Source organism: Brassica oleracea, chromosome C4, assembly GCF_000695525.1.
Source record: "Brassica oleracea var. oleracea cultivar TO1000 chromosome C4, BOL, whole genome shotgun sequence".
Lineage (NCBI taxonomy): Eukaryota > Viridiplantae > Streptophyta > Magnoliopsida > Brassicales > Brassicaceae > Brassica > Brassica oleracea.
The window spans coordinates 43,190,094-43,209,091 of NC_027751.1; the positions used below are offsets into that span (position 1 = coordinate 43,190,094).

Sequence of the window (18,998 nt, forward strand, 5' to 3'; positions counted from 1 at the left end):
CCCTGCTCTTATACAGAATATCTAGGGATGGTGGCATCGGATCATCGCCCTGTGGTGGCTTATCTAGAAGATAAAATCCCCAAGAGGAAAGGCCAGTTTCGATTCGATAAAAGATGGGTTGGTAAGGAAGGTCTTATAGAATCAATCACACTGGGATGGTCTGATAATAATGGAGACACAAGACCGGGTATAGTGGAACAAATTAGTAACTGTCGCCGTGAGATAGCCAAATGGAGGAAAAATAATTCACCTTATGGGAAGGAAAAAATATCGGAATTACAGAAAGCGTTAGAAGAGGTACAAACAGATGATACTAGAACTCAAGAGGATATTATTGAGGTGTCCAGGAAGCTACAAGAGGCATATAAGGATGAGGAAGAGTATTGGCATCAGAAAAGTAGAAATATGTGGTATTCATCTGGAGATCTCAATACAAAATTCTATCACGCTTTAACTAAGCAACGAAGGGTCCGGAATAGGATAGTTGGGTTACATGACGGGGAAGGAAATTGGGTTACAGAGGACATTGGAATAGAGAGAGTGACGGTTGAATATTTTGATGATTTATTTACTACTACCTCTCCATCGGAGTTTGATGCGTTTCTCTCAGAGGTAACACCGGGTATAACTCCACAGATGAATCAACGATTATTGAGGATAGCGACAGAGGAGGAAGTCAGAGAGGCTCTGTTTATGATGCATCCTGAAAAGGCACCAGGACCAGATGGCATGACAGCTCTGTTTTTTCAACATTCATGGCATATTATTAAAGGGGATTTGGTGGAGATGGTGAATGATTTTTTGGTGTCTGGAGAAATGGATTCAAGGTTAAATATTACTAATATTTGCATGATTCCAAAGACGGAGAGACCTACAAGGATGACAGAGTTGCGACCTATCAGGTTATGTAATGTAGGGTATAAGATTATTTCGAAAGTTTTGTGTCAACGGCTGAAGGTATTGCTGCCTTCCCTAGTTTCAGAAACGCAATCGGCATTTGTGGCAGGGCGACTGATCTCTGATAATATCCCTATAGCCCAAAAAATGTTTCATGGATTACGGACTAATGAGGCGTGTAAAGGCAAGTATATGGCAGTCAAAACGGATATGAGTAAGGCTTATGATCGGGTTGAATGGGCATTTGTTAAGGCATTATTAAAAAAGATGGGGTTCCATGAGCATTGGATTAAACTAATGGTGGAATGCATATCATCAGTTCAATATCGGGTTCTTTTGAATGGCCAACCAAAAGGACTTATTATACCACAGATGGGCTTACGGCTGGTAAGCAAAGGACTAATCAAAAGGGTGGGAACAGGATCCTCCATATCTGTATGGAATGATCCTTGGCTCCCAACCACTCGCCCGAGACCATCAAATAAAAATCAACACAATCTTTACTCAGACCTTACGGTGGATTCGCTTATTGATCCTCATTTGCGAAGATGGAATTCGCAGGCGATTCGGGCTTTGGTGGACCCACAGGATGTGAAATTAATAGAGAGTATACCTTTGAATAGGACTCGGATGGCAGACAAAGATGGATGGCATTTCACAAATAATGGAAAATACACTGTTAAATCTGGATATCAGGTGGAAAGGATATATCCAGATAGGGAAAAACCACCAGTAGTGTTTGGACCTACGGTGGATATTTTGAAGGCACATTGCTGGAAAATACGGTGTCCACCAAAGATTAAACATTTCCTATGGCAATTGATGACAGGGTGTATAACAGTCAAGAAAAATCTGCAAAAGCGAGGGATACCCGGAGACATTGTTTGTGCAAGATGTGGTGCGGAGGAGGAATCAATCAACCATGTGTTTTTTGAATGCCCTCCTGCACTTCAGACATGGGCTCTTTCAAAGATTCCAACAAATCCAAATATGTTTCCGACAAGTTCCCTCTTTGTGAACATGGATCATCTTTTTTGGAGAGTGCTTCCACAGATGGAGGATTATCAGTTTGCATGGATACTATGGTATATTTGGAAGGGAAGAAATAATAAAGTCTTTAGTAATATGGATTTAGATCCGCTAGATACCCTTAAACTGGCTGATACAGAATCAAAGCTTTGGGCTGAGTCGCAAATTCTGACTGATGAAAAGAGAGTTCAACAGGTTGGTGCAATGGTTCTTCCGTCAATCCCAGGAAGATGGTGTTTTACGGATGGTTCCTGGAAAGACAATGATATTTTCTCAGGACAAGGATGGTATAGTACTCTAGAGGGATTTGCGGGTTTGATGGGTGCAAGGAATGTCCGGGCGTCCCTTTCTCCACTTCATGCAGAAATAGAAGCTTTGTTATGGGCAATGGAATGTATGAAAAACTTACGACAATTTCAGGTTACGTTTGCAACGAATTGTTCTCAATTGGTGAAGATGGTTTCAACACCAGAGGATTGGCCAGCATTTGCAAGTTATTTGGAGGATATAAACAGCTTGAAGGAGAGTTTTTCCTGTGCAGAGATTATCTATGTCCCAAGAACACAGAACAAGCAGGCGGATAGCTTAGCCCGTAGCGCTAGGAAAGAAACGTCTTTTGTAGTTCACATGGATCAAGATCTCCCAGTTTGGTTCACAGAATCTATATGAGTGTGTAAAGTAGATGACAAAAAAAAAAAATGATGGAAAAAATATATTGAAAATGCAATGGAAGAAGGAAAATTGTCACAAATACCACATTTATATTACCACTTTTCATGTCTACACTAATCACTTTTATCCTCACTTTTAATGAAAGGTAAAAGACATTTATACCCCTAGGATTAACAAATATAGACTTAGGGTTTAGAGTTAAGGGGTGGGGTAGGATTTTTGGAATATGAAATTTAGGATTCTAATAAATATATAAATAAATATTTTAAAATATAAAAAAAGTTTAAAAAAATAGTTTCAAACATAATTTTGATTTTCAAAAAGAAAATTTGAAAAAAAAATTAGGAAAATTTTATGTTTACCACTTTCATGGTACAACATTTCATCTTTACCACCACTAAAGGGACATTTTCAAAAATACATTTTTCATTAAGTGATAAAAGACTCTTATACACTTGTTCTCTATATATATAATAAATTATTATTTAAATAAATAAAAATAAAAAATAACTTTTTTATGTTTTCGAATTATACTTTTTCAAATTCGAACCTTTTTATAATTTTTTTTTTTGAATTTTTTTTTAAAACTTTTTTTTATTTTTTCAAATTTTCTTTTTGAAAATCGAAAATTATGTTTGAAACTAGTTTAAATTTTTTTTAATATTTTTTAAGTATTTATTTATATATTTATTAGAATCATAAATTTCATATTCCAAAAACTCTATCACACCCCTCAACTCTAAACCATAAGTCTAGATTAGTTAACCCTAAGGGTATAAGTGTTTTTTACCCTTCATTAAAAGTGAGAGTAAAAGTAATTAGTGTATACATGAAAAGTGGTACTATGAATGTGGTATTTGTGACAATTTTTCGAAAAAAATTCGAAAAAAGAAAAAGGAAAAAAGAAAAAAGTTTATAAGAAGTTCGAACTTGAAAAAGTATAATTCGAAAACATAATTTTTTTTATTTAAATAATGATTTATTATATATATAGAGAGGAACAAATGTATAAGAGCGTTTGCCACTTAATGAAGAAGATATTTTTGAAAATGCTTCTTTAATGATGTAAATATGAAAATTGGTACCATGAAAATGGTAAATATGAAATTTTTCCATGGAAGAAGGTTGTTCTTACTCATCACCTTTATTTAAAAGTTCTTTTATTTATTTATTTAAAAGTTCGGTCGTGACTAAATCTAGACTGATATATAAAATACATTTTGATACAATCTGAATAAGACATAAAACTTGCTACGTGTATTAAACAACAAATAAGAAAGAAGAAGAAAATACGAGGATATAGAAATTATTCATATCACCAAACTTCAAGTAAGCAATAAACACATAATACCTTAGATGTCTAGCTTCTTGCTCCCGTTGGAGATACGTGAGAACCTTGCGAGTACCATTACACAATTCTGGTAGAGCTCAAATCCCCCAAGAGAGGAGTTCATTGGACCAAATGGAAAAAAATCTGTTTACCAAGGGAGGAGAGCGGGATTGGTTTCCGTATGATCCATGAGTTCAACCTGGTTTTACTAGCAAAACAACTATGGAAGTTAATTCAATACCCTGATTCGTTAGTGGCTCGTGTTTTAAGGGGAAAATATTATAGAGTGAGTTCGCCTTTACAAATAATCTCTGTAAGCAGCCCATCCTATGTGTGGACCAGTATTTCAGCTGCTCGAAAGCTAATGCTATTAGGAATCAGACATAAGATACATTCTGGATATGAGGTCAAGGTGTGGGATGATCCTTGGATCCCTACAACACCAGCTAGACCGGCTCGCCCTTCAACCCCAGTTTTGCACCCGAACATGAGAGTCATCGACCTTATTGATCAGGTATCGAAGGAATGGGATGTTCGACTACTGGATGATTATGTTGCCTCTGCTGATATACCTTACATAAGAAGTTTGTCCATAAGCTCAGCTCATCGTCGAGACACATTCTGTTGGAACTACACTAAAAATGGCCAGTACACGGTTAAATCTTGTTATTGGGTAGCTCGGAACTTATTGAAAGCTGAAGAAGAGAAGGAGGTACTGGAGCCCAGTATAACTAAGCTTCAAGCCTTTGCTTGGACGATAAAAGCGCCTCAGAAAATATGTCATCTTATATGGCAATTGATAACATGTTATGTGGCAGTAACGAGGAATTTGATACGGCGTAATATGAGATGCGATAACTATTGTCCGCGATGTGGAGAACCAGAAGAGTCTGTTACTCATGCTATCTTTGAATGTCAACCAGCTCTACAAGCTTGGTCCCTATCAACAACAGTCTGTTTCTGGTGCCGAGTGTTTATGCTAATATGGATTATCTATTCTGGAGAAAGAATAGAATTGTCGAGCCAGAATTAGACAGGGATCCTTATCCCTAGATAATATGGTATATTTGGAAGGCCCGAAATGACAAGCTCTTTAGGGGGATAGACAGGGATCCACTGGAGCTAGTTCGTTATGCAGAGAGTGAGTATCAAGTCTGGTTCAATGCAAACGAGATGGTGCCACCTATTCCACAAGATCACATTATTGAGGAACCCCAAGTCTTGGACATCTACATCACAATTTAGTGGGTGTGGATGGGTTTGGATGGACAGCTTGGAAAATGTTCAACTTATGGGGACATAAAATTACCCACGGCGAGAGTCTGTCTTGCATTCAGGAGTGGAAACACTACGTTGGCCGATGGAGAGTATGCTCCAGCATTCAACATGTCAGAGCTTTGGGACGGATTGCAAAGATCTGATCGCGATGATTAAGGAGCTCCATGCTTGGCCAAGCTTTGCAACAGAATTGGAGAGGATAGAGACTCTGCAAATATGCTTTCCGGACTTCAAAATCATTCATATTCCACGAGCGCAAAATCATATTTCGGACTCTTTAGCTAGGACTGCAAGGTCTTTCTATAGAGATCTATGTTTTATTGGTTGTTCTATTCCGGTCTGGCTACCCAGACCGCCTCAAGTTTGAGTAATAGAATAGCCTTTCGTTGTAAAAAAAAATAAAAACAATATCTTTAATGGATTATATTTAAATTTTGTCTTTTCATTTTTAGAGCTGTATTCATTTAAATAAGTCGTCAATTTAATTTTTTTATCTTTTCATCTTAACACATAAATCCAAGATAATATCTAAAGATGCAACTTCTCATTTTAACATTGTGTCTTTTCATTCTAAGAGTTGTCAATTAAAATATGTATCTTTTCATCTTAAAATTGTGTCTTTTCATCATTGAAATTACATTATTTTAAAAAAATTGTTAAAATATTAAATTGTAACTTTTCACTGTAACTTTGTGTCTTATCATCTTAAAAGCTGTATTGGTTTAAACTAAATTGTCAAAATATAGTATGTATTTTTTAATCTTAATAACTTTTTATCCTAAATTTGCATAAGTTTTTAATGAGTTATCTTTTGATTCATTTTCTATCTGTTATATGCATCTCCCTGTCCTTCCATGTTATGAATCTTCACCTATAAATATGGGAGTTCTTTTTGTTGAAATTCATCACTTTCTCCCTCTCAATCATTGTAATCCTCACTCACCCAGAAACAACTATTGAAACCTCCTCCTTTCTGCACGCGGACTTGAAAGCCGGACGTTGTAGCAACACTGTCGAAGTCCCTTAACTAAGATTTTGGGACCCTCGTGATGTGAAGAAAAGCGTCGGGCTTAATTCCAGCAACCAAACACTCTTATTACTTTCAGACTTAAACTTTAGTTCATATCTACGCTGATTCGATCGTCTTTTTATTTTAGCATATGTAAGTATGTTCAGATCAGTAATTTCAAGCGATTATTGGCTTTAGAATATATGTTTACACTAAGTTACTTTGCTATGAATATTTTGCTGCTACATTCACCGTATTATTTATACTAACTCCTTTACCAATAGAGCTTTCAAAGATGGTAACCTCTCCAATCCTGTTTTCCATCTGAATATCGGGGGTGCTTTTAAGATGGTTTTGACGCGGGTTCTGCATTTTTGGTTGGCAGAACATCAAGAAAAGTGGAACTCATGGGGTTTGACTTACGCTTGATTAATGGAAATGCTATCTTCTTCTTCTTTACTACTCACAAAAATAACTTCTTCCTTTTTGGTAAAAACCCAAAAATAGCCTTGACCTACTTCTGCAATGTTCTTACTGACTGTGGACGCTGCTACAAGATTCCATCTCAGTCGACTGTAATAATTCGTTTGTGAGGATGCTGATTCCACCGCTGACGGGAAGAAAAAAAAAAGGAGAGCCTCCATGATGGCTCTGCTCTTTAGCAGATCATGACGTTGTTCCCTGCTTCGTATGACTTGGTTTCAGTCGGCTAAGACTGATCCTAATTTTTTTTTTTTTTTTTATATCAGGATCTTGGCTCTGATAGAGAAAAATCGGGGGAAGCTTAGGAAAGAAAAAAATAGAGTAGACTACGTCACAACTGAGATTCTTAGATTGGGTTGAGTCTATGTTTATGAAGATAACTGATCTGGGGAAGCTCCGATTAGTTTTCAATCCTTACGCAGGAATATGGGGAGATTAAAGAGGAAGCAACACCGTTCCCGTACCGAGATAAGCTTTTCAAGATTTAATACATATATTAACTGGGAATAATTTTTTGCTGCAGAGATAGAGAAGAGTTTCTAGAATTAGATTAAAGTGATTCAGTCTTATGACTTGGTTTTGTAAGCAAGCAGCCTACAAATACATAGTTGATCACGTGCGAGTAATAACAAAGAAGGATAGGTGTATTAGAGAAAGTATTTTAGCAAGAGATTCAGCCGATTAGTAAAGATCAAAACTTTTGTCGATCCTGGAAACTATTTACAAATGAGCAGAGTATCCTACCTGCCAAGTACGACGTATGAGATATTATTTATCATTTGATATAAAAATTGGTGTTAGTTAAATTGTAATGCTTTGGTGAAGCAATGTAGAATGTGTTAGTTTTAAATATCGTATATTGTATGTTTTCTCTGTTTTTTTTTTTGCTAAAATTTGGTTCTCTGTTTCACATCACAATACTCTGCAATAAAGTATATGCCTAGCTTGAGAGCGAAGTAATATGTTAAAGTATCTGGTTATGGAAACGCAACGTAAAAGCATTTGATTGTCGAGATCTGGCTACCAGTTGTGAAATTTGTGGCGAAAGTGGTGGATATTTACTCTTTGGTTTAGAATAGTTAACTGTGATTCTCGATATTGTTCGTAAAGGGAACAGCAGTGCATGAGCATTGAGCAGGGGGTGTTCTAACGGTGGTCACGACTCACGAGCCGGAGGAGCCACAATACTTACATCGTTGGTTTTATATGTCTTCCTTGAATATTCATATTGAATTGTTGAAATGGTGATGTTTTCATGAGATGAACAGAGCATAACTCCATTGGATGTTATCGTAAGTAGTGACACGTTTTTCTTATACTAGCTTTTGTTCCGGAAACATAGCGCATATTATAGGTGTTATTAACAATACTTATATTTGTTATCATATAAATAAAGATGTACTTAATAGATTTACACGATAGTAACCTCTTTTCAAAAATGTTCAATCACAATTTCTAGAATTATATCAATACCTTCAAAAACTTTAGAATATATATTGAATTGTTTACGTTCATGATTTTTAGTAGGTAATGTCAAACAGATTGACTCGAGTTAGTTTTGCCGTTTTGGTGTTATATAATTAAAAATGAAAATTATTACCTCAATATAATGATATATTTAATTATTTTATTATTTATTTTATACTTAAAATTAAATCTGCTTATTAAATATTTTAAATAAATATTTTAAATAAATTTGAAACAGCCTTTTCATCATAAATCCCAACAAATAATAAATCTCATATAATTTATATTTCTCATATTTCCAAATTAGAGTTTGCTTTTTAACTAAATATAAATTCAATAACAAACGTCTTCATCATCTACATCTACTATGTGTAATAAAACTATTGTAAGGATTATATTTTATAAGTTAGTCAGTTAAAATTATAATCAATTATTTGGATCTATAACAACATGTATATGTATAAATAATAATGATAGTTTCATACTATCTTTCTTTTTGTTCGAAGTTTCATATTATCTATTTTTCTTAAAATATAATTAGCTATAATAAATACATAATTTCTTTTATATCGTGTATATCATTAGTTTTAGGAAAAATATATAACAAATTTTAATTCATTAAACAAATATATAGCTGAGAGCGAAAATAATTTCACTATACTAAATCCACTTTACTAAACTATATTTTAAAAATGTATCGTAAAATAAATTGTTAATATTTTTTAAAGAAAATTCTGAATGTCAATCCCATTTTTAGTTAAAATAAATAAAATATTAATGTAAATTTGTACTATTAGTTTATTTATATAATTTTACACAAAACTATGATTTAAACCTAAAGGATAATTATTTTTATAACATATACAAAATTTATCCACAACTTAATCCTTCTGAATCTAAATATTACAAATCACAAATAACACACCGAATACGGAATCAAATTTTTTTTATAAAAGGTAACAGTATAAAAACCATTTGAAGCCCACACAACATAATATTGTCATGACTATTGCAAATAAGCAAAATATATGTTATTCACATATAATATTTTCTCACATAAAACTTTCTAAAAGACAAAAGTCATTATCATATACATCTCTTGCAAATATAAACTAAAAACAGACTCCACAAAATCATACAAAAAATAATAATATAAATTATAAATAAAGTGTATCCCGTCCGTAGGGCGGATCGACATCAATTATATATATATAACTGATTTCCAAATACTTTTAGAGTCAATTAGCTAAAAAACCACAAAAAAATTAGGTTTGTGTCTGTCAACAAAGGTACCATGGTATGTGATTTATGGTATTGACCGGAAAAAAGTTGTGTATATAAGATGCAATTTCACATATTTTTAAACTCATATTTGGGACTTCTAGAAACTAACCAATTTTTCAGTAACCTTTCAATTCATCAACTGATTACTTTAATTCTAAATTTTGTGAAAAATATTTTTGAAAATCACCACCACCAACAGTATTCTTTTGATCTTCGTGGTGTGTATTTTCGATTTCTCACTATTTCCATCATACAATCACTTAACTTTTTTTCCAAGAGTCAAATGATGTATCAAGTAGAAATAACTTATTTAGTTGCACTTCATCGTTTCCAATAATTTTTTTTAACTTGATAAGACGAGAAGTCATGCGGCGGGTATTGGTGGAGACTTAAAAACTAAATTACCAATTTTATTAGATATACTTATTATCTTTGGGCATATCAGTCACACTGGTGTATCTACATATATCTAAGGATTTTTCCTATTTCATAGTTGCATTTGTAAGGAATTCTAAAAATGTTGTAAATGAGTATTGTTTCAAAAAATAGTATTTTTAATAGTGACATCTTTTAAACTTTGGAAAATATTTAAATTTTATAACTTATAAAAATTAAAAAAACGCAGCAGTTATGTAGGAACAATCATAAAAAAAAATTCTACCTTTTTGAAATAGTAAAAATAAAAATAATAAATTTTATATGAAATATTTGATTCAAAATTACTCGAAAATAAATAAGTTAAATAGACTGAAACTGAAATAAATTAGTAAAAAAAATGATAGTATCTATAAATGCTTTTATTTAATCTCAAATTTTTTTTATACCATTAAATTTTAAAATACCATTTTTATACTATTAAATTTAAAATAGTAATAACAATTCAAGTAAATAATTTGAACTGTAGATTAGTCATACCTTACCAAATATGACAATCACAATAACAAAATAGTTTGTAAATTTGGTTTAACTTTGTAACTGGTGTATTAGATTTGTTAAAATAAGAATAATTTTTAACTTTGTAACTGATGTTTCAGTCGTTACAAACACATCAGTATTTTTTATATTTTACATCATTTAATAAAAATAAATATATTTCTTTATATTGGTTTACACACTATAATTAAATAGATCAAAATATTAATCTGCTGTATTTAAAATACATGTTTACTATTGTTGTATTTAACAACAATTACTGTAGATTGTTAAATGGTTTGATAACTTTAATTATGTAGATAATTTTTAATTCACAATTAATATGGTGAATAAAATTACATCTTCTTATTTCATTATAAAACCATTATTAAATTCAAATTATATTCAAAATTGAATATTTTTATAAGGAAAAATGATACCATAGATACATATAATTTGTATTACTCATTATGTGATGGAGAAATTGGAATTGTTGCATATCAATTTTTGAAGGATCTTATTCTTGTTTTTAAAGTAATTGAATCCAGTAAATATTAACCATATAAGATCATAACACTATCATGGACATTTCAAATCCATGCTGTTTCCGTGATGATATTTGGGAGAGACAAATAATTGAAGATTCTTACAATTTGTATAATATTATACCAATACTTGCTTCTTAATTTGTAAGCATGTAATGTTTGGAAAGCCTTTCTTTTATAGAAGATATAAATAATGAAGAAAAAAAAGAAAAAAAATGTGTGTATGATATGCAAAAAAGAATATGTTAACAAATAAGATCTCTTAAAATTAAAATGTAATTATATTTTCGACTACGTACATCTTACATGGTTTCAAACAAATCATGAATATCTAATAAGTTACCTTATTAATTAGCAACTGATTAGATTAAAATGTTTTTGTTTTTTAATTAATTTCAAATACCCATTTAAATTCAAAATCTCAAAATAGTTTAACTAATGGATAATAAGAAATATATATATGTTATTTAGTATGGACATGTTTTTAATTTTGTTACAACCAAATCTGTAAAATAAATATTTTTAGTCTTATCAATAAAATTAAAATTGTTTGCAAAATACTTTTGTAATACATATATTTCTTCGATAGTAATTGTAAACAAGTTTTATTTTATAAATTATAGCATATTGTTTTATATAAAATGAGCTCCCGTGCGATATCGCACGGGTTTCTTACCTAGTTTTATATAATTGCATTTGGAAAAATATATGTGTTGCAAAACTATCTTACATACAGCTAGCTATATTCATTTATTGATAATATTAAAATCTATATTTTATTTATAGATTAGTTGTGATAAAATTACAAATTTATCAATACCAAATAAAATATATGTCTAATTATTTATTAAATTTATTATGTAATTTATAAGTTGACAGATCTTCTTTGGTAATTGTTTGTTTGAAACCGTATAAAAATGTATGTACAGTCAAAAAATGATTACATGGTATAGTTAGAATGCTTAGATTTGGGGGAACAAAACAAAGTTATAGTTAGGAATGAACCTTTATAAATGAAAAAGAATAAATCATATTCCAAAACATAGAGTTATGTTAGTTCGGTAGTATAAATTATATTTTCATTAAAATTAATTTCTGAAAGTTGATTGATTAAGTAGTAGATTTCTTAAAAGATAGAATATAAGAATGACAATATATAAAATTGAAAAATTAAGAAAAAGACACATTCATAGATCATTTTTCAAAACAAAACAAAAGGATGAAATTATATATCTTTAGATATTTGTTTGGACTATTTTAAAGTACCATAAATAGAAATAACCAACTAATATAGCCATTTAAACCTATGCAATTTTAAAGATGAAAATACACTTTTAAATATATATTTTTAATTTTGGTATTGTTAGTAATTATATTGTTTATTTTGGGGTTGATAATGATTGAATCACGCATGGAGTCACTTTCTTCAAAAAGTATTTGACAAATTGTGTTTTCGTATTTCAGGATAAGATGCAAAAATAAAAAATAAATTTATCGTGTTTATATATATATATATATATATATTTCTTCAAGGTCTTTGATTATCATTTGGAAAATGGATCTTTCTCTTTATTTCTATGAATTATATGTTTCTAATTAGTATTTGCCAATACGTACAACTTCTATATAGAGAGTTGAGGGTTACAATGGTTAATAATCAAACATTGTAATGGTTAACCAATAGTTATAATGGTTATCACCAAAAGTTGCAATTATTCTTTATTAAAGTCTACTATTATCAATAGTTGCAAGGATTAGCATTAAAAGTTGCAATGGTTTATCACTAAGGTCTATCATCACCAATATAGTTGCAATGGTTTATCATAGTTTTTTTTTATGAAATGTAAGATTTATTGATCATCGTGAAAAGAATATATTTACAAAATTAACATGAATTTGAATAATGCCAAACCCTTAAGCTACATGAGCTCCAAACCAGCGGCATAGTATCCCCTTCAACTTTGGCTTCAGATAATATTTGGTGGACTTTATGCGATTACGCATTGTCTTATCAATCATACGAGCAAGCTGTTCCACTGCTTTTGCACTGTTGTTATGTTTCATATCATTCCTCTCTATCCAGATGAAATAGATGGTGACTTGTAGGAACATTCTTAGCAGGATGAAAGTTAGTTGAACATAGGTACCTGTCTGTAAGCGCAAGATGGTGATGTCTAAGTCCGGGTCAGATTCAACACCAAACAGATTCCCTGCAACCTTGAGCCACAACGTGAAGGTATAGGGGCAGCCAAAAATGAGGTGATCTCTGGTCTCATTTGGCTCACCAAAATAGAGACAGCCTTGCGGATCTCCCCACCTACTAGTACGATGACCAGTAGAGAGCCTGTATCGGAACGTTAACCTAGTGATAAAAGCATATTGAGGAACACCTTGCGACTCCTTCTAGGCCTCAATCGCAACGAAACTATCACATTTCTACAATCTCTTAAAAATCATTGCATGATGAAAATACAAATCAATATATAATGACACATTCCTAGACACTTTAAATCTTTTGTTTAAAACTGATACAACTTTTAAGTGATTTTTGAATATGTATATTTCAGAGGAATTTATATTAGTTTCAAAAGTTTAAAGTGATTTTTGTAAATATTGTAAAATAGAAGGACTACAATATGTATTTTCAAAAGTTTAAAAACGACGTATGTCTTCATCGAGTGCATCGATTCAATTAGAAGCCCAAAATATGTATTTTCCATCAAAATGTTCAATATTTATACTCGTTTCAAAGCGCCTTCCTTCCAAACTTTTTCTACAGTCTCCTTTGCGGATTAGAGTTAAAATTGCTAAAACAACTTTTATCACTATTCACCTCTTTTGGATTTTGCCAAGAAATAAATGAGATTTCTTGTATTTTAATAATTACAGTTTATTGGTTTTAGCTTTGAAAATTTATGGTCGTATTGTAGCTTGTTTTAATTGTTTTTGTAAGCTTCTATTTTTTTTCCAATATGTTCCACCCTCAAAGAGATTTAACTAATCAATGATGATTTTCTGTTTGATTCCGAATTACAGTGGAAACTATACAGTTCTAGAAACTCAACAGTGTTGACCGTTCATTATTTGACCACTGGAATCAAGGAGAATCTGATCAACAGGTTTTCAATTCCAAAGGTTTTGGGCAAAAATTTTAATATTTAAAACCGATTGTCAAGGTTCTGGGACGGGTTCTAGACTATGTGGCACTGATAAGCGCCTTAAATCGGTAGTCGACTCGACAAATCTCATCTTTCAACTGAGTGCAATTTGACCGATTTATGACTTTATAGACAAGTATTTTAAGACTTATTACCATGTCTTGATAGCTTCTGTCAAAGGCTTTCATTTGGTGTCTTGACTTTAATTTTGGATCGTCTGTTGATTATTGGTGATTTACTTACTTTTCACGATCATCATACGATTATCAGTTTTTGTAACATCCATCCAAAATTTGATCAGCGGTGAGTTATAATTTCGCTATAAAGAATATAGATTTATTTTATTAGTTTTAAAAAATATAATTTATACAAGAGTTCAGACTTGTAGGCTCTAGATTTTTCATTATTTTAACTATTAAAGATCTGATCATCGTCCAGTGGTGGCTTACCTAGAAGATAAAGTTCCCAGGAGGAAAGGGCAATTTCGTTTTGATAAGAGATGGATTGGACAAGAAGGTCTTCTGGAATCAGGTACAATGGGTTGGTCAGATTATAGGGACGGAAGAAAAGATGGTATAGTGGCAAAAATTAGCAATTGTCGCCACAAAATTGCTAAATGGCGGAAAAATAATCCACCTTACGGAAAGGAAAAAATAAATAATTTACAGAAGGCTCTCGAAGAGGTACAAAGAAATAATACTAGATCTCAGGAGGATATCTTGGAGGTTTCTAGGAAGTTGCAAGATGCATATAAGGATGAAGAAGACTATTGGCATCAGAAAAGTAGGAATATGTGGTATTCATCTAGGGATCTTAACACAAAATTCTATCACGCTTTAACTAAGCAACGACGAGTTTGTAATAGGATCGTTGGACTACAAGATGCTGTGAGGAATTGGATTACAGAGGATAATGGGGTGGAAAAAGTGGCTGTAGACTATTTCGAAGATCTATTTAGCACCACTTCACCATCATAGTTTGATAGTTTCCTCACAGAGGTAACACCGGGGATCACTCCTCAGATGAATCAACGTTTGTTGAGGATAGCAACTGAGAATGAGGTTAGGGAGGCTTTGTTTATGATGCATCTGGAGAAGGCGCTAGGACCGGACGGCATGACATCTCTCTTTTTTCAACACTCCTGGCATATTATCAAGAATGATTTGGTAGAAATGGTGAACAATTTTTTGGTTTTCGGAGAGGCCAACAAGGATGACGGAGCTGAGGCCAATTAGTCTATGTAATGTAGGGTATAAAATTATTTCGAAGGTTTTGTGTCAGCAGTTGAAATTATGTCTTCCCTCCCTCATATAAGAAACTCAATCGGCATTTGTGGCAGGGAGGTTGATTTCTGATAATATTCTTATAGCCCATGAGATGTTTCATGGATTACGGACTAATAAAGCATGTCAAGGAAAATATATGGCAATTAAAACTGACATGAGTAAAGCGTATGATAGTGTGGAATGGGATTTTATAAAAGCATTACTACAAAAGATGGATTTGATCTTCATTGGATCAAACTAATGATGGAGTGTATATCATCGGTTCAATATAGGGTTCTACTAAATGGTCAATGATAAACCATGGCTAATGATAGACCATGGATTTTACCCACTTTTAGCCATGGTTTATAAGTGTTTTAATATATATTTACTACTATATAGAGTCTATTTAGAGCGTTTACAAGTTCAGGTACGTTCTGGATAAATATGGTGATTTTATAAAGGCATTACTACAAAAGATGGATTTGATCTTCATTGGATCAAACTAATGATGGAGTTTATATCATCGGTTCAATATATGGTTCTACTAAATGGTCAAAAGTACTTCCCATCCTTTGACACAAGATAGAGCTTTGAGTTAGCTTTCCAATGCCACCGGTTTGACGTCAATCAGCATCTTGTAGCAGAAGTTATGCCCGGTTTACTAAAGGGTGGTCAGTCTGCCTCGCGAGAGGAAGCTGTCGAGGAGATGAATGAATGTCGATCGATGTTGCAGCATTGGTGTCGATCGACAGTGATGCCAGAATATGGGCTGAGCATATTTTATGACCGTTGAAGCACAGAATCAACACCAAATTACCATAATACCCTTGGACGACCAGAAACCCTATTTTACTGTTTCTAAGCTATTTTTGACGGCTATGCTTCATACTATTCTAGAGAAAGAGCTTAGGATTGGAGAGAGAGAGATCTGTACACCTTGAGAGAGGGAAGATCTTGAACTCCCTTTGTTTCTTATTCTATTTTTATTTATCTATTGAGTATTATTCAGACCATCATAACTATGTGCTTTATGAATATGTCTGAGTAGTTCTTGCTGTTAGATTTAGGATTATCAATAGGTTGATAAATTTATTACTGACAACAACAATTCTTAGGGTGTTTAGAAATATAGTTCTTCATCTAGTTGTGCTTAAAGCTAAGTTTAGGATTGATCACCCTAAGGAAAAACAAGGGATCAAAGCGGTGCAAGGTAAAGTTCGCCCTAACTCTCTCCCAATCGAGACCGCGCCGCACACCATCTTCCTCGGCACCGGAGAGGCCATTGGACGCCGGTGTCGGGCGACTTGTACCGCCGCTCTCTCTTCACCGTCCTATGCTTCCTATTTCGTCGTCCTCAGTCTCTATCTCATGGTCCTCGTCGCCTCTAACATCGTCATTTCGTCGAGATTCTCCGTCACCACCGCCCATGTTCTCAGCTCCACCTATCCCCCTCCGCTTCTAGCAGTGAAGAAAAGTTTCCCCCCTTCCACCCTTCCCGAGGCCATCTCCAACCGCTGGCGCTCTCCACTGCTGTCGCTCTCCATCTATCACCACCATCGCTCTCCTAGACCGCCATCTACCTCTTGCGTCAGATCTTCAACGCTGTCTCCCTGTGTCGTCGACCTGCTTACCATCGTGGTTCCATCCCATTTCGAGATAGTCAAGCCTCGAACCTATGGATCTATGTTCTCCATGACAAATCTTCAGTCATTTCCGTCGTATGCAGAGTCCCACAAGCCAGATCTACACATCAGCCTCGTATTGGGCTTGATATCGCCAGTTCAGAGGTGTGAATAGATGTTGTGTCAGAGCACTCATATATCTCGTCTCTCCTCCTGGCCGGTTCGAGTCACCAACTCCAGCCACCGGCCCTTTCCAACCCTCTCTAGCTTCCTCGCAGGTCTTCATGCCACCAGCTATACACCTGACATCGAGGCAGCTCCATCCCACCAAGGTTTCTATGGAGCTAAGCTACATCGTTCAAATCGCTGTCTCCTAGTGACCGCCGGACCTATTGTGCAAGAGTGTTGTTTCGCCAGAGTTGCTCACGACTATGTCACCGCTGCGTTTCTTTCACTCTACGCCGTCTCAAGCATCGACGGTTCTTCACAAAGCCGGATTAGTGGCCTACCCGATCTCCTAGTCGCTGGAACTATTGTGCAAGAGTGTGGACTCGCCAGATTTTATAACTCCATCACCGTTGCGTCTCCATCACATTACGCCGTCCCAAGCATCGACGGTTCTTCACAAAGTCAACTATGCGACCTTCATACCGGATTTGTTGCAGGTAGATCCAACAATCCCGAAGCTTGTTACCTCTTATCCGATGTTTGCTCACACATGTGCTGGTTGAATGAGTGTGATGACTGTACGCTTAGGTCTCCTTCGGTTACAAATTGTTGGGCTCAACACGGTAATGTTGACTTCCGAGGTTTGGATCCAATTAAACCATCAGTGCCGTCATCAAATTTCATCCTAAGCGCGTCTTTGGAGGTGAAGTTAGAGCTTGAGATTCACCTATTCTCTTCGGTAAGCCTTGTCAGGTTTAAAGCTGATTGTGCTTGTTTCAGTGCCAAATCAAGTCAGATAGGATTTCGTACTCTCAATGTTGTCTACAGTTCTGGAGCTTCTCACCTAAAGTTCTTGCCAGTTAACATTCCGACCGCTTCTTATAGGTGTATCAACGTCGTTTTCGACTATCAATTATTCTTTCGAACAATCGCCATGGGATCAAAAATGGAGCTTCTCTTTGGGTTTCTTCATTTTGCTGAGCGTGACTCGCCCCTATATGGTTCTATCTCTAGTTGTTTTGTAAGGTTTTCTAGTTTCATTCTACCGTCGAGCTTGGCTCCGGGACTTTCTACTTCAGTTGTAAATGCTGCTCTTTAAGCCTTTTATAATATAAATTTGTGCACAAAAAAAAGGATTGATCACCCTTTATACTTAGATCTTAGGATTAATTGAGATCAAGCCATTGCTTGACTCAATACCTGAAAATAACTAGTATGATCTAACTGACTATATGCAGACGAGAGTTGATCTAGTGAGTTAGAGAGTACAAATCAAACCTGTTCGCAAGGCTTTCTGAAAGAAGTATCGATCGACGCAGCGATAGCCCTGTCGATCGATATTTTAAAAGGCGTATCGATCGATATTCATAACGAACCATCGATCGACACTTTCTCGTGATTAACATACGAGAGTTGAAATCCGAGATCCAGATGAGATAATCAGATAGATTATATCTTAGTTTGAATTCAAGAACAATTAATATCAATAAACCCCTAAAAACCCAAATTAAATTTTACTTATCATACCTGAGAATATACCTGAATCTAGCTATTTCTCCCAACTGTTAACAACCTCAAAACAAATCAATCAAGCAATAAACTTGCTCACCAATCCATTTACTGCTTTATGACTTATAAACCATTTAATCTAGATTTATTTCAAAACCATAATCTATTGTGTAATCCTAGAGTCTCTGTGGATTCAATCCTTAAATACTACATCCGAACCTCTTATTTGAGAGAGTAATTCACTCCTTAGGGTAATTTGAGTGATATCAGTCAACCATGTGGTCTCATTGTTCCACATAGGGGTTTATGTCAAGGGGATCATTTATCCCCTTATTTATTTATGCTGTGTACTGAGGCTCTAATTGCA

At 34.0% G+C, this 18,998-nt stretch overlaps 1 protein-coding gene across 1 annotated transcript in view; it reads left to right on the forward strand.

Moving 5' to 3' along the window:
• Positions 1–25, forward strand: part of LOC106338961 — a 1,940-nt gene extending 1,915 nt beyond the window's left edge. Inside the window, exon 3 of the mRNA XM_013777813.1 lies at positions 17–25. Within this exon, the coding sequence (XP_013633267.1) occupies positions 17–25 (9 nt within the window). The remainder of the gene's footprint in view (positions 1–16) is intronic.
• Positions 26–18,998: the final 18,973 nt, after the last annotated feature.